This window comes from Chiroxiphia lanceolata, chromosome 2 (assembly GCF_009829145.1).
Source record: "Chiroxiphia lanceolata isolate bChiLan1 chromosome 2, bChiLan1.pri, whole genome shotgun sequence".
Taxonomy (NCBI): domain Eukaryota; kingdom Metazoa; phylum Chordata; class Aves; order Passeriformes; family Pipridae; genus Chiroxiphia; species Chiroxiphia lanceolata.
Genome location: NC_045638.1, coordinates 89,794,822 through 89,817,786, shown reverse-complemented (window position 1 = coordinate 89,817,786; position 22,965 = coordinate 89,794,822). Strand labels below are relative to the sequence as shown.

The 22,965-nt window shown below is 40.8% G+C and overlaps 1 protein-coding gene across 2 annotated transcripts in view; it reads right to left on the bottom strand.

Moving 5' to 3' along the window:
* Positions 1-22,965, bottom strand: part of LOC116782124 (alpha-2-macroglobulin-like) — a 36,523-nt gene that overhangs the window by 10,183 nt on the left and 3,375 nt on the right. Inside the window, exons 2-24 of one of the 2 annotated variants that reach the window (XM_032678260.1) lie at positions 21,801-21,984; positions 20,944-21,100; positions 20,349-20,401; positions 19,640-19,660; positions 17,708-17,876; positions 16,352-16,436; positions 15,508-15,631; positions 14,653-14,767; positions 14,416-14,525; positions 13,418-13,579; positions 12,929-13,156; positions 11,216-11,279; positions 9,877-10,019; positions 9,372-9,521; positions 8,988-9,158; positions 8,149-8,248; positions 6,630-6,756; positions 6,107-6,335; positions 4,979-5,105; positions 4,259-4,380; positions 1,822-1,873; positions 1,114-1,197; positions 830-1,006 (exon numbers count right to left, since the gene is read on the bottom strand). In XM_032678260.1, coding sequence (XP_032534151.1) covers positions 830-1,006; positions 1,114-1,197; positions 1,822-1,873; positions 4,259-4,380; positions 4,979-5,105; positions 6,107-6,335; positions 6,630-6,756; positions 8,149-8,248; positions 8,988-9,158; positions 9,372-9,521; positions 9,877-10,019; positions 11,216-11,279; positions 12,929-13,156; positions 13,418-13,579; positions 14,416-14,525; positions 14,653-14,767; positions 15,508-15,631; positions 16,352-16,436; positions 17,708-17,876; positions 19,640-19,660; positions 20,349-20,401; positions 20,944-21,100; positions 21,801-21,984 — 2,954 coding nt within the window. The remainder of the gene's footprint in view (positions 1-829; positions 1,007-1,113; positions 1,198-1,821; positions 1,874-4,258; positions 4,381-4,978; positions 5,106-6,106; positions 6,336-6,629; positions 6,757-8,148; positions 8,249-8,987; positions 9,159-9,371; positions 9,522-9,876; positions 10,020-11,215; positions 11,280-12,928; positions 13,157-13,417; positions 13,580-14,415; positions 14,526-14,652; positions 14,768-15,507; positions 15,632-16,351; positions 16,437-17,707; positions 17,877-19,639; positions 19,661-20,348; positions 20,402-20,943; positions 21,101-21,800; positions 21,985-22,965) is intronic. The other variant, XM_032678261.1, reaches the window with a different exon arrangement.

Below are 22,965 nucleotides of genomic sequence, written 5' to 3'. Positions count from 1 at the left end.
ATGTAGCCGATATGGGACAAAATGTCCCCCTTAACTAATGGCAGAAGCGTGAGCTATGTTGCTAAGTATCACAATGGAAGTTCAGACAAACCCACAGCTCTGAGTATCTCCATTTTTGTGCTCTTCCACTCCCCTAAAACACCTGGAAACTGAGTATCTGTGGTCATTGCTGATCTCTGCCTTAGACTAGATGAGGAGAGGTAAATGAATCTCAGACTTGAGAGAAATGAGAGAATGGTTCCCGGAGGAGAACTGATAAAAAATGTGAGCCCTACACAGGATAGGGATGCAGAAAACAGGGTAATTTTCATTGGAGGAAGTGCAATATTCCTGAAAAAATAACTGAGTCAAACCAGCCCTTTTCTAGTAGCATATACCCATCATGTGCGTATGTACCGGTGTTATGTCTATCAATATGCCCTAGATAACATGTTCAAATTCTGCCCTGGTCAAAGGTGAGCAATACTTTCTAAATCTCAATCCCAAGGAGGGTTCAAGATCTACATAAGCAGCTGCCATGACTAGTGGCTATAATCTGATTTATGTCTTTCATATAACCTTTTTCTTACAGAAAGAAGTCTTGAGTTATTGCCAGTCTGGACTTTTCCTGTGTTCCTGTTTGGATGCTGTTGTCTTTCATGCTGTACCTTCACTTGAACATAGGATTCTTTCTTACAGATACTGTATTATATACATCTCACCTACCAGTATCATGTTCCCTTCTAGAGACAGCCTCCAACAGATCATACATGCCAGTGGACAATAGTGTCTTTATCCAGTTGCCAAGGGAAGGGATGAACAGAAAAGCAAAAGCTGTGTCCCGTCTCACCGCTCACTAAGTATCCAATGGCCTTGGATTTGACTTCTTCACTCAGCTGTCCTGTCTTGTTCAGATAGTCCAGGACATAGATGTTGGGTGCAAAGAGGACCATGTTCTGCTCTCCACAGCCAAATGGCATCTGGAGGAGCTGGTGCAGGTTCTGCATGGCGGTGCCCATGATGTCACCTGGGGAATGAGACAATTTACAGTGTAAATTAGCCATTAGACTGAGCACAGCCTGAAGTCACCGTGTTTCAAAATAGCACGTGACACTTAAAGGATGCTTCACTTACCTAGCACTGAGAAATACGCTCTGGCTGAGCCATCCACCACAGTCTCTGGAAGAACCAAGGAGACTGTTTCTGTCATTGAGTTTTCTGGGATAAAAAACCAGATTAATTTGGTTACAATTCCAGATATATGTATATGCATGGGTAGCAGCTATCCCCTGAAGAGGGTTTTCCTGCCTTCAAGAAATCCATTTATCTGTAATTTTGTTGATGATGCTTCCCATCCTGAAAATTTTGTGTTGAGCCCTCAATACCCTCACACACAGATTGTCATGGACATCTACATGGCACTATCAGCTGGTCTTGACTGACAAATACACTTTCCAACCTATTCTTCTGGCCCCTTCTGCTTCAATGTGCTGACCCGGCTTACTGCAGAGTCTGGTTTGTGATTTTACACCTGTTGAATGAAAGGCATTAGAGATAACCTTATTAAATCCCAAATATTCTCTCCCTGCAGGGACCTGGCCAGCCTCAGTTCCTAAGAGATAAGCTTCTGTCTCTGTAGTTGTTGACACTATTACATCCTCAGGTCTCCTCCTCTAGGAGGAACTGATTTCACTAACAGTTGGACATACATTTAATTTGCTTAATTTTATCACTTTCCTACACCTTTCTTCTCATAGTGGAGCATTCACAAACCTTTTCTTCTCTCTTTGTCTTTAGTCTCTACCATAGCAAAGAAAGTCTTAGAAAGCAGATGGCTCTTACCAGATGCACACAGCACAGAGTTGTATGTAGTTTCCACTTCAGTCCCTTCCGGCTTGGGGAAAAGGGTAAGAAGAAAAAGTAAACAATGAGAAACAACAGCAACAACAACAAAGAAAAGGAAGACATATCAAAAGGGAAACTAAAAGGGACTTTTTGGAAATGACTTACAAGGTTTTCTCCTCCATGTGCTAAACTGAGGATAATTGAGGACTATAACATACCGGCTGATTACAAGTATGAAATGTAGTACATGGTCTTTCCTTTCTTATTATTGAGAGAGGCCCTGCAGATTCACAGATTATGATGCAGATAGCATGTAAGGTGCTGTTACCAACAGTGCTAACAGAGCCACAGGACCCTGTTTTCCAAGGTGCTACCCACTATGGCCCAGTGTAGCTGCAGTGATGGCTGAGTGCTGGGGACACTGGTAGGATATGTATGCAAGAGCTTTTACAGGTGGTAAAGCACTCCAATGCACCCACATGTGACATGTTGCAACAACAAAAATCTAAATATATGCCATAGTCAATTGGTGATTCTATCCTGCTGTTTCAAAAACTCCTAGCCTATTTTTTGAAGTCAGAAAAGAATCCCTCTTTTCTGTTGAGATAGGTGAAAATATTTTGCAAAAAACTCAGGAATTAAATGTTTACTATAAACTATTTTTTGTCAGAATTTATTTTAGGGAGATTCCGGTATCATTTTTTCACCTCCAAATAGGAGAGTTCCCATTGCTTCATTACTGTTTTCCAACTTTTGCCCATTGAAAATTTTTTCCAGCATGCAAACTATGGTGTTATTGTCTTTACCTTCTCACATAGTTAAAATTCATTGTCTCTCATCCTTCAATAGGAAAAGACAGAAAAGTATTAAAAGAGTAGGAGAAAAAAGAAAAAAGAAAAAGCTTTTTGGATAAAGTATGACAGAACTAAATGCTTCTGTTTGCAAAGGTACCTTCCTGTTTGTTTCAGTATATCCTTGTGATATGCAACTAAATGAGAAATCCATTGTTTTGTTTGATTTTGAATGTTTCAACAGGAAATTAAAACACACACTGTAATTATTTGAAAGATTTTCCTTTCCAGATGAGAAATTCCTGGGTGAAAAAACATCCTATTTCCCAAAGACCTCTCAGCAAGGCTTGGTTTCTGGATGGGCAAAAGGATGCCCTAGAGCCTTTGGCACAGTCCCTTCTCTCTCTGGGATGCACTGCCTACTGTAGGGAATATTGTCATCCATATGTTCGTGACAATGCAGCTTCACCCCAAGCATGTTTCACTGTATCCACCCCTACTAATTAATTGTTGAGCCTTGGATGCTAATCTCTGACTCCATCCAGTCAGGGCTTGCTGTAGATTAATTACCACATTAAAAAAATAGGATAGGATGAGCAATCTCTCAGACACCCTGACAGAAGCATCTTTAATACTTGTTCAATAATTTCCATTCCCCTGCCATCTGGGAGAAAAGACTTTACAGTGCTGATCTTCTAGTAACTTCAAAGAAAAAAATAAAGTCTTTTTTCCTGAAGGTATATATGAAATCAGGAAATTTTCCTGAAATGTTAAACAGTTATTCATGTATTAAACATACAAACCTATCTGCAAATATTTAAAAAAAAAAGTGACTAGCAGATAGGATTGTTGTTCCATCATTACATTCAGGTTAGCAAAATGTTTTCTGAAGTTACATGAGTCCTAGCTCTGCCTTACTGCAAACAGGAATGTCTGCAATGTAAGGAGTTATTATTATTATATAGATTTCACTACACAACAAGCTAGTACTCTTTGTTTGCTAATAGCATCACAGGGAGTCATACTGTGGATTAATTTTATGACTGGCAATTTATCATGTGAAAAGCTGTGCTTTTATCATAGCAAAACACTGCTTAAGAAAAAAGTGTACAAAAGAATGAAAAAAAAAAGGTTAGTTACACTGTTTTGAACATTCTTAAAAGTGTAATAAAACCAGTTTGAAACAGCGATGGGTAGTTTTGTTTAGAAATATTTGTAGGTTGTGGTGACTGTTCCATATTTCAGAGTCCTAGCCATGTGCTGGAGGAGAAGCATAAGGTTTCTGACTAGTGTTCCATTTACAACCTATCCCTGTGATTTATTACAGGTAAAACCAAGGAGTTCTTACTTATCTCTGATATGATGTCTCAGAAAACCTGTCATTATGGCCTGCCTTATTATTTTTGTCCCACTGTGTAACGTCAAACCCTGCTTTTACTACGAGATAGCAACATTATGAGTTATGGGCTCTACTGGCCTGGGCTAGATTTGTCAATGCTTCTTTTATAACAGCTTGCATAATTAGAGTCCTACAAGCCTTTATTTCTGCTCTCATAGGTAAAAGAGAAAACCTTTATCATACAGCAACTGTTGCTGTTGCTATTGCTACTTTTCTGTGCCACCAAAATTAGCATCACACATACCTCCACCAGCAGCTGTCTGATGACTGTGTCCTTCCGCCCTTTCTCAGGGGTCTCCACAACTGCATTCCCGCAGAGTTGCTGGTTCTGTAGAGCCTCAGTGCTCACCAAGAACTCCACCTGCCCTGGAGAAAACAGGGGCAGTCAGCCCTGCCCGGCAGAGCCATGGAAATGTGGGTTTGTGTTCGTGCTAGGCATTTCCTGATACATTACAGAGCTTTTCCAAGAGGAGAACTAAATTTGAGACAGTGTTTTATCTTGATCCTCATGCAGCCTTCCAAGGCACCTCCTTCAAGATGGTCATACAGGCAGGTGGTCCATCAGCCAGAAGAGAAATGATGGGGTGGGTCTTATAAATCAAATGGTCTTTTTCTGGGACCATCAAAGCAAGCTTTGATTAAAAAATTTCAGACCCAGAAACATTAAGCCAAGGCATTCTTAATTCCACAACTGGAATATCTGAGTACTTTGCGTGTATTAAGGGAATTCGTGATTTCTATTTACATGTTAGGAAAGCAATGGCCTGCAACACTTACATGGTTTGTTTAGGACTGGAAATATTACACCCAGTGTAGTGTCTCAGCCTCAGGGTTGGACTTCTCCCTTCTGACATAGAGAAGATCCTTCCAAACAGGTTTTGAATTACCTAGCTCTTCACACCAAAGACCTAATGCCCTACACAGATATCTGATCTCAGTATGTTCTTGTTATCTAGCTTCTTACCTAGAGATCTTGGTGTTACTGCCCAAGCCACAGTTATTCTTTCATTCATGCAGAAGCAGTAGGATTCTTCCTGTTTCTCTGCTGGTATAGCCAGGAAATGAGTAGATTCAGCCAGGGACACACTGACCTGTTGGTTGCACAGACAGGTGACATGAAGTTTGGACTTGCAGAGAAGCTGAAGTTATTGGAGGCGATGCAGTACATGGAAGTGGGGAGTGGAGCTTGTTATGGATATTGCAGAGAAAGAACTGCCTGATAAAGAGGGAAATGACTGAGATATGTAAACTCATAAGGTAAGTGTAGGGAACAGGATCTTCGGAAAGAAAATCAATTCTGGGAAAATTAATAGTACAGACCACTTGTGCCATGAATTAAAGACCCTGCTCATGTAGTTAGGTGAAAAGATAAAACACTAGTGGTGGGAAACCAAGTAAGGGAACAAGGAAAAGTGGATTAGAGGAACCTGAAAACAGCAAACAAAACAGGAAAGAGAGGGAAATAAATGAGAGTGCATTGGAATGACTGGATCAGTGCTCCTCCTTTTTTCAGCTTCATTCCTTTTAGAATAAAAATCTGTATTTATAAAAAGCTTAGCAAAGGTGGTTGAGATTTCATACCAATCATTTTCCAAATTCTCTTGACTTTTTCATTGGTGAAAAAATGCAGACAAGAATAGTGAAACTGTATAGCTCTGCTCTGTGCCTTAGGGCAACAAATCAAAGGAAGTTGGCATATTACAGAAAATCTGCTGTGATATTTTGTGAGATAAGACTAAAGGCTGAACACAGGTATCCACCCTGGTGAACCTGGAGTTTCCATGTGCAATGATGCTATGTTCTGTGAATAACCCAAGTCTCATATTTCTATAGGACAGTGACATAAATTTGTAATGACAAAGGTGGGAATCTCACTAGCAGAGCTTTAGGTTCTGAATCTAATGGAGCTTTCTAAACTTTGGCAGGAAAACATACTCCTTCTTTATTGATACCGCAAGGATTCCTATATATGTACACTTGTATGAAATTGTAATTAGAGATCAGTCATCTGGCTTGGGAAACCATGCTATAAGTGACTCACTGTAGTCTTCCCTAAGCTGCTGGACTGAGCAAAGTTGTGCAAGTCTCTTACCCTGATGCAGGCGGTCAGGTAGTTGAAAACGGTGGCTTTCAGCGTGAAGGACTCGCCACGCACTACAGAGTAGGGCATGGTGAGCTCAACAAAGAAGGGTTGAAAGGCCCTGAGGGACACTGTTGGAGACAGGCCAAAGCCTGTGTCTGCTGAAGTGCAGAATGCATTGGCTTTCCACTCGGTGATGGTGTCAGGGATGGTCACATCTAGATCAGCATTTCCCTCAGAGCTGGTTAGGGACAGAGAACAAGATTTCAGTTATATTCTGGTGATCGTTCTTCTTAGCCTACTGCATAATATCTGCTGACAGCAAACTCCTGACCAGCTGGGATATGGGCACTGGCTTTTGCATATTCCCCCAAAGAATCCTATACTTAGTGACCTTAAAAAAATCCCTCTGTCTACTAGAAATACTGCTCTCACTGAAATACTGATACTTCCTTTGAGGCTTTAACATATAGGTTAGTAAAAAAAGTAAGGTTTTGGCCTAGTGACCACACTCTACATTCCCTTAAACACTTACTTCACTGAAACTATGTCCCAGATCCATGTCTCAGGAAAGTACTTCCGGACAGTCTCCACAGTATTGTCACCAACCATACCTTCTTCCATCTCATACTCCAAATCTTCGAGCAGATTCATTGCAGTGACTAGGAAATTTTTCAATGACAGGAAAAAAGGAAAAGATGTGTCAGATTCTAATATAAATCAGGAAGATACTTTCCTTCTAGGTAGTGGTTATTCTTAGATAAAATTTTAAAATTGAAAGCACAGCTTTGAAATCTTGGCCACTGAAAACAAATGCATTTCTCTGTTGCCATCTCAGTATTTAATTTTTCCTGATGTTGCTGCTCTTCTTACAGAGATTAGATGTAGTGGAGCATTCTTCCCTCACTGCCAGCAAACAAAGCAGTGCCAAAAGAACCGTGTATGATGATGCTATTGAGGGTATATTTCTGTTGCAATACAGAGTCAAACATGAAACTTATTGTCTCCAGATATTACTGTGCCAGATAGTTTAATAATCTGGATGAAGAATTGATTGAGTTTATAGATAACCAGAAACAGAAGCCACACTTAGCCCTCCATCTAGGATTTTTTTTAGATGAATATGGGTCTTTACATCTTTGGCCATTTGCAACCAAACGGGAGGATGCTTTCTCACAGTGCTGCCTACTTTTGTGCCTTATTGAAAGGTTTTCCATCAGCCTTAGAAGATTTTACATCTTCTCAAAGAAGACAGCTGTCTTGGGCCATACTCTGATGACAAATCCTTCATCTCAAAACCAAAGATCTGATCTGTTATAAACAGAAGGTTAGAAGTTATCACTGGACCAAAAGCTATCCTTTTTAAATCAGAACTGTGATACTGCACTGGAAAAGTCAGTAACTGGAAGTGACAAAGGTAGGAGTCTTATATAGCCTTTCTAGTCTGAGAACTACTTGAGAAAACAAACATACAAACGAACAAAAGTAGTATCATTGTTATATCTTCCTAGTCACTGAATCTGCAGCAAAGTGATGTGACATACCCAGCCCCTTCTAGTCATGTGAGTGGGAGAGCTGGGAACAGAACTAAGTTTCTCATCTTCCAGTGGTAAAATATCGACCATTTGTCTTGGCCCACTGTCCCTAGTTGTTCCTCTAGCTATTGCTAGAATGTGGCTGCCTAGAAGTAAAGACTCCTGTTTTAGGTTTCCACAGTTGAACTCAAGTCTGATGGAAAAAAAAAAGCCACTACTTTGTGCTGAAAGACTCTCTTAGTGCCTACAAGATCCCTGCTGTAGGGGCTGTCATGGGAGTCACCAAGCACACACAGTTCTAGCCAGACGTATCTGTCTAGCTCGGAAGATGCAGGTAGAGGAAGAGCAGTTTCATATTTCAGGACTGAGTCCAGAAGGGATTGATCCTGAATTAGGTTAGCATATCTGAACAGAATCAGATCTGACTGGTGTAATTAATATTCAAAGATGTAAAGGGAAGGAAAGAAGCAGGGTAGTAAATTTTAGGAAGTTGTGTGGGAGGTGAAATCAAGAAGGTACTAGAACCACTGTAACTCCTTTCCATCATGTGTCCTGGGTAATGCTGGCAGACTTCAGGCTTATGGATCTTGCTGCTAGTGAAGACTTTTAAGCCCAATTCCTAGTAAACAAAGAGAAAGAAGAACAAAAAATATGAAAAAACTGGTTTGGATATAAACTTTATTTAGTATGTCAAGAACAGATGTGCTTAAGTCTGGTAGTGATCAGAATAACAAAGGCTTGTATATAAATTCCAGATAGACAGGTTTAACCCAGAAGCTGAGGCTCTATCATGTTACGCTCATACTATGGCTAAATTCTGGCATGATCAGATGGAATACTAAGGCCATAGGTCTACTTTGAGCACAGCTGCTGTATGAAAATTACATGTGTGAAACACATGGGATTGAAGGGACCCAAAAAGTCTTGTGCAAGACACTTTAGATGGGTATAGGTGGATTTTTGGGTTATCAAAGTGACTGACACTTTATTGAAGACATCTTTAAAGCAGAGAGAGAAAACATGAAAGAATGAGGAAGAGTTTCTAATATTATGGCACTAGAAATAATTTCTCAGGACTGTTTCCTTACTCGAGCCCATTTGCAGGTATCTCTATTAGCAATGAGGAGACCTTTCAAAGTTTTAATGGTTCAGAGAAACACTCAGGTACCAGTGATGGGCTAAGTATGAAGGGCCTGGGCTTGGTTGTTTTCTTGCATACAAAAGTTAGCAAGTTTACAGCAAATGAGCTTTTCTGTTTTGTTTTGTTTTGTTTTCATTAAAAAACGCTTGAAGACAGACGAGGAGAGCAGACAATTCCAAAAAGGGACCAAAAAGAAAAATGAAAGGCTGATGCTTACTTTGAGAATGTCATAGGCATCACCTTCACCATCAGGAGAAATGGGTATGTAGACAAATCCATTTAGTAACATATTCTCAAGTGACACACAAGGGTTTACATTGTCTTCTTCCAGGTAGTAGCCCTTGAAGCTATAACCCCGGATTTCCTTCAGTGGAAGAAGATCATACACCTAGGTAAATGCAAAAAAAACAGGGGAAAATGTTGCAGATCAGCACTTATAGGGGGAGATACTATCTAACACTCCGTTGGTAAATGCCAGCTTCTGAAAAACAAGTGCAGTGAATGTACCTGTAAAAATACATAGCCCCATGTCTATACTTGTGTTAATAGGTATTTGGCTGGTTCTTGTACTTGCTCATTACCAGAAGTAGCCAAGACTTACAGAACTGGCAGAGAGCTCATTTTCGGGCTTCATAAGGAGAACGCTCTTGTCCACAGCACGGAGGGCACACAGGGACCTTGGTGTGGCATGGAGTTTTAGGTGTGTGTTGGAGGCAGGAAGACCTTCCTTGGGTACAAAATTCAATCTCACCTGCAAATCCAAAAAGAAGTTCAAACAGCCACTTTTCCAGACACTGTTACATGCTATTATACTGATGCTTCTAGCCTTGTGAACTAAGCTCTGCTAGTGTCTTGCAATTCTCATAATATATATTCAGCTTTGACCAATGTAATTAATAATGATGAGCTATTTGCTTTTTTATTCTGTCTTGTCCCGTTTTTTATAGTTATAGCTTTGTAATTTATTCTGGTCAACAATCCTCAGTCAATATCTGCTCAGATCACTTAATGAACACATTGTGAATTCTGCCTCCGTTCTGGAACTTGTAACTGAACTACTGGTCACAAGACAAACATGGGTTGCATAAACTGTGACATATACTCACTTTATTGGGGAGACAATTTTCAACCTGGAAATCTGCTGAACTGGCAATGACTTCCCCACTGGGCGAAGTGGTATAAACAAGCATCCGTGCCAGGGGAGCGATTGCTGCCTCAGCAGAGAGGGTCAGCTGAAATGTCCCATAAGCTAACAGAGAGAAAAAAGGGCTGATCAACACACAAGAAGTCCCAGTATATGCATTTTCCTTTCCTAGATAAAACAGTCAAGTTCACTCATGCTGAACATTTTTAGTCAGCCTATGGCTGCTGCTGAAGATACCCGCATTCAAAGAGTGATCATGAATAGCCAAATGGAGTGAGTTTGGAGAGCTTTTAGATTCTCCCCAGTTAACATCTGGCATAATTTCTTGATGTTCTCAACCACTGTTTCCCTCAAGCTCCAAGATCTACCAAAAACAGATGAGGGAAAAAAAGGTAACAGACTATTGTAAAGGGAGGTAGCAGTCAAGGTTGCAGAGTGGCTGAAAGAATAACTGGCAAAGTTACTGCTAAGTAAGCATTTAGCTGGAACACTAAAGTCTTGCTCCAAGCACAATAGAAAATGCCCCTCTGTGCTCTAAAACTCTTTTTATCTGGGCCTGAACTTTATGTCACAATCTGGACAAGGCGACAGAACATCTCTTGATATTATCCATGGTGTTAGTTTAGTAACTGCTACTAGTGAGGATGCAGAACTTTGTACAAACATACAGCGCCCAAGACCTTTTACTTCCATAAACTGTTTATAGCCACTGCAGCGCAACTCCTTCTCATAGACTTACAAAATATCTCCTGGTCTTATTGTCCAAAGACATTTAAAGTTGCATTACAGCCAGTCTCAGTTACTGAAATGTGTAACCCTCAGACATTTATATGAATAAAATTAAATGTATTGGTTAGAATATAGGTATGTTTGGGTTTGCATACTTACAAGGCAGGAACAATATCAAAAAAATGAAGGAAAGAGAGAGAAAGAAAAAGAGACACACTTCTTTCTGTTCACTGTACATGTCATCCCACAACACTGGTAAGCATCAGCAGTCAGAATAGGGTAGAGTGGTCATCAGAAAGTGTTGGTTTTAGGAAATGGTCAAAACATTATGCTTATTTTTTGTGAAATTTTTTAACATTTTATCATTAAAAAAATAGCACCTAACAGAACTCGGAGAAAACAAAACTAATCCAAGACACTTCATCAAAAACATCTAATTTTGAAAATTCAAACATTACACTTAATGTTTGAATTGAACATTAAATTAAATGTTTAAATCTAAATAATTTATCTATGTCCCCCCTGCCCCCAAATTATCATTAGAAATACTGAAAATGCATAGTACTGCTCACCATCTCCAGGATTCACAGTCAGATCATGGGTGTCTGCTAATATAATTTCTCCCTTGGCCATCACCTGTGTGACAGAGAAACCTTCTGTAATTGTTGCTACTGGTGTTGAAAGGAAGGAGAAGGAACAGTCAGTGGGTTATCTGTAGATTGTTAGTATAAATAGCATTGCCAACTGTGAGAAACACCAAGAAGGTATTAAGCAAGTGCCAGACTAGAATTCACTGGATCTTGGGAGACAAGTATTCACTCCTAGGAGGACCAGTATTTTCTCACTGATCAGACCTCTCTTGCTTTTGTACATATTACAGGTTTGAATGCATTTTATCTCTGACCCCACGTAAGTTTGGGGATCATATGCACATTTCTAACAATCTGGAACAGATTGAGGGTCAAAAATTCTCCTAATTGCATTCTCAGTTGCATTGTGAAATAGTCTGAAGAAAAATTTAATCAGGATTAGTTTCATAACTCCACAGAGTTGGGACAGAAGAGTACAGGCTGCAAATAATAAGAGCTTGAATAAGGTACCTGAATTCAGGCAGTAAGCAACAGCCTGAATGCTACCTGTAATTTCTTCATTTCTAGAAGATGATTCCTTTTTCACAGTCAAAAATGGTTTCTATACAATTACCCTCCAGAGGAAATATATATATTCCATAGCACCATATTTGAATTTTGAGGTGTAGGATCCACTCCTATAAAAATTGAAGGTATCTCACTGTTTGTTTACCTGCTGTATGTGCATACTTAAGACCAGCTTTCCCAGGCTCCAAGGAGAAGCAGGTATGTTGTCCTTCAATTAGCTGTTAGCAGTCTTGAAAATAAGCACATAGGCGTCTCTAGCAAAGGTTTCTATTCTCTTTTTTGAATCTCAGCCTAAGTGCCCCAGTGTTCTGTACAATCCATCAGAACGGAATTGTCTTTTCCACTGATTTCTTCTGGTCCTCCAAAGGTACTCTTATCATTCTGCTAGTGTCATTAAATGGGAGAACCAGAAAAACAAAGAGAGAAAGAAATCCTATTTGAATTTTCACCTGACTCTTCCTGTTCTTCCAAGCAAAACTGGGATATCATTTTTTGGTTACAATTCAATTAGTCTCTCTTCTCTGACCTCCAAATTGAACAAATTCATAGTTCTCAATGCCAGCGTGCTATAGTCTATTTTGACCACTGTGGTATCCCGAACTTTCCATGATTGCTTGATGTTCAGCCTAAGCTCTAAGTTTATTGGGTTTTTCTGGTAGTGTAGTTAGAGGTGTTGCTTTAGTTTCATCAGTCAGATGACTACAAACAGGCAAAATGGAGTAGAAGATATTTTTCCTTCTCATCTTTTATCTTCTTATTGTGGGGTGCTGGTTTCTAACTAGTGGCCATATGTGAACTGGAATTTGGAATGGGGGAAACTGGGAGTGGATTATCATGAAATGAGAGTCTTGGGTGGCTGTGCCAAAGACAGTGCTCTCTTCATCAGTATTCTGTCTCTCTTCTGTTCTTAGTAAAACATGTACACCCTACCTGTATCTGCTCACAGAAGACAGAGAAATGAGAAATATTAAGGAAATGTGACCTTGCAGCAGGTCACACTTTCCATTTCAAACCCTCTCTACTGTTAATGGCTATATAGCAGTGTAGTAGTTCCTCATCATGGAACATAGTTATAGATGACACTACTTTCTGTGGCCATAGATCAAAGTAGCCACAAATACTTCTTACCAGGTAGTAAATGACAATTTTCTTCTGCTCCCCTATGGCCTCCCGTGTGAAGATATAGTGCACCTGGATCTCTGCAAGGGAGCCACAACTTAATGTCTCATGCTTTGGCTCAACTTTGAGGAAGCTCTTACTGGGGGAGTAAAACCGACTTATTCTACGCATGGCATGCTCATATGATGGTGTGATCCAGTTGCTGTCATAACAGTTCAGTTCAGGTTTATGATCTGCCTGAGAAAGAGGAAAAAAAGTTCATAGCTAAAAAAACCAGGCAACAAGTCACATAAAAGTCCACAGAAAAACTCTGGATATGTTCTGTATTTCCCATTCTTAGAAGATGGTAGAGAACATGCACAGAAGACACAGAGAAGAGAGGTCACCTGCCAAGAAACTTGACTTATTTTCCAGCTGGCAGAAAGACTGACAACCCGTGGATAGATATTTCCCTATTGATGAGAAAGACAGAGGCTTACCCCTGTCTGTGCCACTCACTCGGATTTCCAAGGAGGCTTGTGTGAAGGCGGTAGTGTCTATGGAAAACGAGGATTGTCCCTGGTCATCTGTAGTGTAATTCCCTTTGTATCTGTCTCCATCCACAGAAACTGTGATGGTTTCATTGGCAATTGGAGCATCAGTGCCATCGACCAGCTTCACCTAACACAGCAATAACAAACTTCAGGTTTTGGACTAGCAACAGAAAATAATACCCAAGTAGTAAAGCCACTTCTCTTTTTCCTTCTTTCCAGGTAGGATGTTTCTTGACAGAGAAGAACAAAAGAAAAGAATGTGGATATGTGTGAGGCAAGTCCTGAGTTGAGGGAACAACTGAGAAAATTCTCAGTAAAACAGGCTGATTGGCCCATGGAAATAATCTATCAGGACCCTAAGTTCCTCAGTATTTTTAATTCTCCTGGCCAGCCTCATTTGGGACTCCACTACTTATCATCTACCTCTTGGTTCAGGAACTCTATGTTCTGGCTTGTGCCTTGGTCCCGGTAGACCTACACGTAGCTCTTTCTCCTGCTGTTCCCATCTGGTTAAGTGGACTTTCTTGACTGGGCTCAGTCCTGACTCATCATCTCACATTGTCAAGTGGTCACTAGACTGTTGGTGGAACCTGTTATTGTCACCACTCCTGCTCTGCTCAGTTTGGCTGAGTAGTTGGGACTGTGTTCTTGTTGATGAGATCACTATGCCTACCTGTGTTGTGGTCACCCTTTGCACCTGGATAACATTCCCTTGTGGAATAGTCCATGCTTGTTGCTCCCTGTCAGAAAAATGGGCCCTCTCTTCTGTACTGGGCTGACTGCCTGGAGTGTCAGGGTCATGTGCCTCTTAGAGTGCCCCAACTATCAATAATTCATCCGCCTGTGCAAAGGCAGAGGAAGGCGGGCTATGTAACCTGCACTCACTGCTCCTCCATCTAATGGGATTACACTCTTGTGTGTTTGCTATGCCACTTGTTGTCCATGGTCTCAGAAGTTCCTTACCCTCCCGAAGAGTGGAATCCCTGGTCTGTACTGAGAGTCCAGCAGGTCAAAGCTGATTTTGCTCATGATGGGTGTGATACCACAGGAGCCTGTTCCAGTCATTTCTATTCCTGAGACAGAGCCCAGTAAAGAGGGATTATTAATGAATTTTTAGTCATGTTGGTCCATCTTTCTTGTCTTTGCCAAGCCCTCCTGTTAGGGCCTGCCACCACTTTGCCATATCCATGTGATACATACCTGTGCCATCTTCTGTGATCTTGCCTTGTACCTCAATGCTCATCTCATATCCTCTACGCTGGAGTTGAAATACCTTGGTCCTCACTAGACCAGAAACACACCCACGAGCATCTGACTAAGCAAGGCATTGGAGAGAAAATTGAAATTCTGTGAACAAAGTTGGTTCCATGAAGGACTGAAATAGAGACCCCAAACCCAACACGCCTAAATTCTGTCCATGAAATCCCAGACTTATGTCTCCAAGACCAGAACTTGTGTTTGGCCTGTTTCCTAGTGTTTCATCTGTATGTTTTCTCTGTTCTGTGAGGTACCTGACACACAGTTCTCTAAGGCACTGATTTCCCTGTTAACTTCCTCCTACCTTAGTTCTGTTTTTCTTCCTGTTTCTTCCATTGTCTTCACTGCTTTCCTTGTTGCCATTTCTCCTGTATTTGACCCATGTACAATACTACCTCATCTTCTTTGTTCCTTGTTCTCTATACTGCTTTCTTGTTTTGTCCTCATCTTTGCTCCTCACTCCCTGACACTCCCTCTCACAGTCACAAAACTCTTTCACAGATTATTTTCTTGGTTTTTGGAAAAATAGCAGGGACCTCATGGCTGATAACTGCAGATTTGTCACTAGTCTCAGTGGGGTCAGGATTCCAGTTGTGGAGTTTTCATCATCAATTCTGTTTCCAGTTTAACAACCCTGCTCTGAAGCCTGCCTTGCTCTGAGATTCTCTGCTTTTCCCTGGACAGAGTGCTATCTCTGATGTTCTACTATCTCCCAACAGTCACAGATTTGGCCTCACTTAAGACAGCATTGCCCATTAACCATAAGAAAAAATACTACATGTTAATCTTGGGACTCACCTGCCTAGTGAATTCTTCACACACAGATTCTGCCTCTTTTCCGTAACAACTTGAAGCAGAATGGGAAAATTTACGGCACACTTGGACACTCACCAAACCAGGAACAGGTTTCCCATAGGTGTACCTATAATCATAACATGTTAATGTATCAGATGAAGAGACAATCAGTCACAGTCACACTCAAATGCATCTCCTTAGAGACCTCTGTGGACGATTTCCTAATACTTCTTCTTAAAGGCTGACTAATCTGATATTTTAATGATTCTAGTGATTATATTTCCATCATTTCCATAGTAAGATTCTTCCATTATACATGGAAGAAACATCCATTCTGTTCTAGGAGGGAGGTGTCTGCAGAAAAAGATTGACTTTAGAAAATTATTTCAACCAGGAATATTCTTGTATTATAAACTGCTGAGGATTCAGTGAAGAAATGGAAAGGCAACCAGGAGCTCAGTAGGAGCAATTTATGAGTTAAAAATGAGAACACTGGGTTTGCATAACCAGCGTAAATTATGTCTGATCTGATATCTCTGAGTATTTGAGGGTTCAGGATTGGCAGAGAAGCTCTAATTGAAGAAATGCAAGGACAGAAAGAGAAAATATACAATGAACTGGGAAGTGAGAGCTGTGGACCAGTTTGACATCATCTTTAAAAGAAAACAGACAAGACCCTTCACTTTGACTGCTCAGACCAACAAGCTCAAGATTGACAGAGTGAAATAAGCTTGCAATGGATGCCTGGAAAAGTATAAAAAGCCTTCACCAGTTCTTCTTTTGGTCCTTGGTAGAAAGGAGGAGTGAAGGATAAGCAAGAGAGATTTACTGGAGCTCTGTAACTCACAGACCACAGACAGACACTGGAAGCTCGTCGTCCTTAATCGTGATCATCCTGGGCAGCTTCACCAGGACCTCAAACTTGGGCAGCACTAAATGAGAGACAGAAAGTCTGATATGAGTGAATGACAGCTGTGTACTATACAGCAACCCAAATAGAGAGCCAGGATCATCTTAATAGGAACCTCTTCATGCTCTTTAGCAAGGATCTCCTACCCCTTCCCTAGGTTTTCTCAGCCTTCACCATTGTTTGGGTTCAAAGGCAATTAAGGAAGCCTGTAGTCCTTACCTTCTCTTATTTACAGCACATGCTTAAGTGATCCCACTGGCACCAGACAGCTGTGTAGATCCCTTATGTATGTCCATTGAGAAGGACACATTGGTCCTGTGTGTTGTGTTCACAATTCATAATTTGCAACTAGGACTTGGAGCAGCACATTCGCCACCTTTGTAATTTAACACATTGAAATATCTTGAATCATTGATTCTCTTGGTTGATTCTTACTGTTCAGGAGGTCCGAAGTTGCTCTTAGGTTCACTAATATGTACCATGGGATACTGTCCTGCATGCCCAGGGAGTTCTAATGAATCTAGCCACAGACTCTCAGGGCTATATTTTCAAGGGGAAGAGGTAGCAATAAAGCTCAATATAAAGGGGTAAAAGTAAAAGACATATTTTGCTCCTGAGTATTAAATTACATCCCTCTTCCCATATTGCATCCTACAACCCTAAGCCTCCAGCTACTCATGCCCAGGACTGGACTGAAGCATGTAATGGCCTGCTTCCAGGTGGTGCACCTGAGGTGTTTTTCACACTGCAAGGAAATAACAGCAGGGTGGGTACACATCCAGACCCAGGAAGTGGAAAATAACCTTGGGTTATACAGTTTAGACATAAATTTGTCTCTAAAATGGGAGGCAAGGCTCAATGTTTCAACCCCAGAGCACATTTCCTCAAAAGACTGTAAGAGAAATAGCAATAGGAAAGATTCACAGAAATGACTCAAGAACAAATAAAAGAAAAATTAGCCTAGTGTAAGGCTAGAAAAGGGACATACTTCTTTGATCTTGTGGGGTGTTCAGAATGATCTTTGCGGGAGGAGGAACAGACCATCTGTCACCATGGCACGTTGAAGCCTATAACTTTGTTTGTGGTCAAATTATTCACCATGCCTGACTTTGAACCAAATAACCCAGCCACTTCTGATACTCAGTACCTTCTGGCTCAGCCCCTATGAATCCCATTGCCTGTATATTCAGTCCCTCTTTTCTACATGCTGTTCCCAGGAAATTCCAAATTGAGAGGTCACAGTAAAAGGCATTGCTGTCAACCCCACTTGCAGCCCATACCTCCTCTCCTTACCATATTCCTCCACACTGAAGAAATGTTCCACAGGGGATGAGAAGCTCTTCTGCACAACTATTTTGTAGGAGCCCTGGATGGGGTCTGATGTGAGGGGGAAGGAGAGCTGTATAAGGCCTGTTTCTAGTTCCACCCCTTGCCACTGGTACACACGGTTCCTCTGGGGATCCTACAGGTGAGAGTAAAAACATCACAAGACAGGAGACTCCTGGGGACAGAACAGTGCAGTGCCCAATTCATATGTCCTTGCTGGGATAGGCCTGTCTGTAATTATTCAATAATCTGTGAGGATCTGTAAGCACTTACCTGTCAATTCTGCATAACTAGCATGCAAGAAAGCTTTTTAACCCTGATGGTCCTGTGTTGTCTCCTCCTCAGCTCTACCTGCATGCTTATGAATGATGGGGCCTGAAATCTAGGAAAGACAGACTGGCAAGGCAGCAAGATAAAGAAATTGATATCAGAAGTGGAACACAGAGAAGGGAAGATCTAGACGTTCCCTCCTAGGAAGGAAGTTTCAGCTTCCTTGACTGGCTATACAGCCTGCAAAAAGGGTTGTTTTTTTCCCTGCCTGGAATGAAGACTGTTGAAGTACCAGTACACAATCTGATGAAGAATCAGATGCCTGACATATCTATGGGACTGAGAAACATGCATGTGTAAGAGTCCAAAGCTACTAGTGGGCTGGGGGAGTGGGAACATGAACAGAGGGAAATGTACCCCACATATGGAGCTCTCTTTTCTTGTATCTCCCTGCTCCTAATGCTGGAGCTGAAGTCTCACCACTACTACAGTTGTGTAATGTTCATTATGAACTATCAATAATTAGTTCACTCAGCCCCAAATTTCTTGTAGAAGTCACTGAATTGGCACAGTGGAGCTACGTATTTTGATGCCCCTTTCCAGGCTGCTCAGTAGTATAGTTAATGCTTACAGTCTTTTATTTTCTGCCTGCTCTTTGCTTTGTACCTTGTCTGTCACCAAAAGTTCATTTACTCTAGATAGGTATGTGACTCAAGGTATGTGACTACGTGCATTTACTTTACTGATATTTTATCTCAGTGCTCAGGGAAAACCAGGATGTGAATGGCATCTCCCAATTGGAGGTCACCAGTCAGGGGGCAGAAGCCGGGGCTGTCTTCCCAAGAAGCACTCTGGGAGGACAGAACAGCCAGTGCTCTGACCAAATCCTCTTCATTATCACATTTCAACCCGGCTAAAAAGCTCACCCCTTAATGTGAATGACACCACTGGGCTTCCTTGGAAGAGGAACTCAAGAAAATGTTTACAGCTGAGCTTGTGACCTTGTTGCCATGATGTATCTATAGGGAAGGCCTGAAAGCCAGTGTGTTTTTCCTCAGAAAGGCTTTTTTTTTTTTTTTTTTTTAGTTCTAAATGACATAAGCAATAGGTCATGATAACAGTTCAGAAATAGTAGGCTCATTCTAACTTCTGCCTTGGTGGTTGACTAAGATAAATTAGTGACATTAAGGGTCTGGATTGATGGATATTTATTTCTTTAGCAGTGCTGACTTTTAGGCTGTTACCTTTCTTCACTCCTGCCACTCTTTCCTTTGGTCCTTAGCTTATTTAACACAGTTCTCCAATTTCAACCACACTTGGCAAATAGAAAATCTTAGTTCTGATTGGAAGGAGGAATAAGCCATTCTGATACGACCTCTAGGCAAGTGTAATTCTGTTCACAGCATGGCTTGCACTGATTAACTATTTTGTTCCTACAGCACATTTTGCAATCAAAGAACCATTGTTGGAACTTCTTTTGATGTCCAGCTACTCAGCCTTCTTGTACCCAAAGGAAAAAGTTCATAAGTCCTATGTTTTCCTTTGCACCTCAGCCTGAAAACACTGCTGGAGACAAGTACCTCCGTGCCTGCACATTATTCTGAAATAAGAATGTGGTTATCCACTTACCTGAACGTAGACAAATGGAAACTGTAGGGAAAGAGCAAAGAAAACCAGTATTAGACATCTTAGTTACATGTAGATGGAAGTAATTTCCAGATTTGAACTGAAGGACAGAAGAACAATCTTCTAAGAAGTCCTTTGGGTTCTTCCCTTTTTGTACTTGCTCTTTTTCCTTGGTTCTTGATAGTTAAGAGAATATTTTCTATAATATTTTAGGGCCCTGACTTTTCATCTTACCACAGTATGAAAATGTGATGAAGTAAGAGTTTTCAAAGAACTTGTCTGCATGAGGAACTGATTGTCAAATAAGCACCCCTGACCAGTTCTTTAGAACAAAGTTCTTGTCATTCTGCTCTCTGTCTCTAAGCTTGTGGTTGCACCCACTGCCAGAAACAACTGCACATCTGTCACTTCCAATGGAAACTTGTCCTACGCACATTTTCAGTAATGAGATCCCTGCCCAAATGCTTAGCCACATACAGGTTTTTGCAAATCTGGCTTTAAACATCTATATGCTTTTGAAAAAGGGGACATGTTTTTCAGCCAATAGAGACAGGCGGAGTGTGTCCCAGGACAGAATACAAAATGGGGGAAGGATGGTGTGAGAGAGTATCATATGCTTTAAAGGCTGTCTTCAGTGGGTCTGGATGATGACAATAATGGTGTTAATTGGGAATCAAAACTCCTGGTTAACAACAAGTAATTAAGACTCTACCTTCTCATTCAGTGGGTAGAAGTCTTTGTCCAGAGAGACGATCCGAAACATAACTGAAGGGTGTAATGGAAAAGAAGGAAATTCCACTGTTAAATTTTTAGCCATTACCAGGAAATGTCAGTGTTTCAATAACTTATAACTCAGATTCATTCCATGGATCAACAGTCTCTGAATTGACATCTTTCAGTAATGGAAGCAATTACTTCAGGCTCTTTCTTTTTTAGATGGCGAGGGGCAGATAAATTTAGAAGGATAATTAGGTCTTGGTTGAATTGAATTGTCCCTAGGGAGTGCCTGTCCTGCTTTGTTGATTCAGGTGCAGCCAAGGGAGACTATGCTTTGAAGTCATCCCAGTTTTGTGCCACTAGTTGAGTAGAATGAATCTGAGCCTATGTCTACATCTGGCTGAGATGCTGTGCCTGGAGGATGAAAAATAGGAATGATGAAGGTACCACATGCCCTAGATCTCAGCTGACAGATATAAGATTTACTGAGAGTTTTAACTTCCCAAAACTTTTAAAGTATAGTGCCTCTGGGGAATTAAGCCCTTGAGATTTTCTGCTGTCATAGTCAACACCAACCCAATTCCCCGTACCTGTTTGTCCAGGCTTGTAGATGGGTTTGTCCGTCTGGATGAAGACCAAGCTCTCAGAATTCTTGACCAGCACTGACTTGCGGCTCTTGAACTGCAGGGTGTCCCCCTTCACCATCACAGTGAGAAATGCCACGGATGTGCTATTGGATTTTGGTAGCTAAGGAAAATGAAGAGGAAAACTGTTTTACAGATTCACCCCATTGCCCTAAGCCTTTGAAGGATGAAGTATTAGCTGGGTCAGAAAGTTCCCTAAAGGGACAAAAAAGACTCAAGGAATGAAACAAGAGAAAAACATTATTCTCTTCCTTAATTTATGCACTTTTTTGAGAAATATTGAATCTGATCTTATTCTATTGTATCAGTGATTTATCAGAACAAAAATTAACCCAGATTCATTAATTAGGGGGTGAAACCTGTTGCTTACATTACTCAGCAACCGCTCTCCTGCAGTAAAAATTTGTGAATAAGCTCCTGAAGGAGACAGATGACCTCATGAACCTCACTATCTTTAACCATTCCCCAGTTTCTACAGTTTTGATTCCACCTCAAAACTTTTCCTCTGAGGCTTATATAGATCAAACAAAAATGGGATACATTCTGTCTGTCAAAGTTCCAAAAGACCTCTCTAAGTCATGCATGCACAGAAACATCATGTGGGACACAGAATTTGATAATGATGGAAAATTATTCCTCATAAGGCTACCACAGTTAGATATCCACATCAAACTAAATTTTTTGTTTGTCTTAGCTTAGAAGGCTGATTGCAGTGTGTCTTACTTTTCATTTCTGGACTGTTTGGATCTACTACATCATGTCAATAAACACAAAAGATCATCCCACAAGGATGAGATACTCACAGAGAAAGGGATGCAGGTGAACACATCTTTCTCTGACACCACATCATCAATCAAGCTCCTGTTCTCCCCTTGATGCTCAAGTGTGGCACTCAGAGTCACAGACTCATTCAGGTGGGTCAGCTGGACACAGACTTTCTCAGGAGAATCCGTGTGTATCACAAAGGGCAGTAGCACCATATACTGCCTAGGAAGAGAGGGAAGCAAGAAAGATCAGAAATGTGAAACAGTTTTAATGGAACAGTATTAAGTGAAAGGAAATTAACAAATCAGCATGTCTAATCCATTACTATCCCTGTGAACTGCAGTGCATATAACATGAGCATTCATTTTATTTTGGGTTTATACATATTAAACGGCCTAACTAATTAGCCTAAAAGCCGGAAAATGCTCGCAGTAGAAGGAACAATTTCTATGCTAATAGAGAGTGCTTTACAAAGGATGTTTTGTTTGGCTTCACAGCAGGGAGTAAGGAAGGTTTGAAAGGTTCCAGGCTGTTAATTGAATTTTGTATATCCCACAATCTCCTATTGAGACTCAAAGGCACTAGCTAAAAACAGTTGAAAAACCCCACCCAGTTGTGCGACTGCTCCAGTCTTTGCCTATCCAGGTTTCCGAATCTTTCACATGCTGAGAAAAGATGTGAGCAGTTTGGGACCTTATTAAGATGAGCACACAAAGGATTTCAGAGTGTAGTGTTTTATTGCAACTCAAGAGTACTTGTGCCTTCAAAGAGCTTTTGACAAAGGTCCCTCACAAAAGACCCTTAAACTCATCTGTCATTCAATAAAAGGGATCATTTTACTAATAAATCAGAATTATTAATTCTGACCCAGATTAATTGGTTAAAAGATAGGACAGAAAGGGTAGGAACCAATGAAAATCTCTGGAATTTGTGTTGAGATCCTTGTTCTTCAGTATGCTTCTAAATGATCTGGGAAGTAAAATTTTCTGATAATTGTCCAGGGTAAGAAAATAGCTAAAATTGACTTATGTGTTTGTGAAAAAGTGTTGTTATATGGTAGAACTGAGTAGCAAAAATGGCAAATGAACTGTTCATAAACGGAAAATAATATCACTAAGTGGGCTATTACCATGCAGACTTGAGCACTGTTGATCACTCTTGGAAAATTCCCATTCAGTAATGAGTAACAAAAGGACTGTAGGA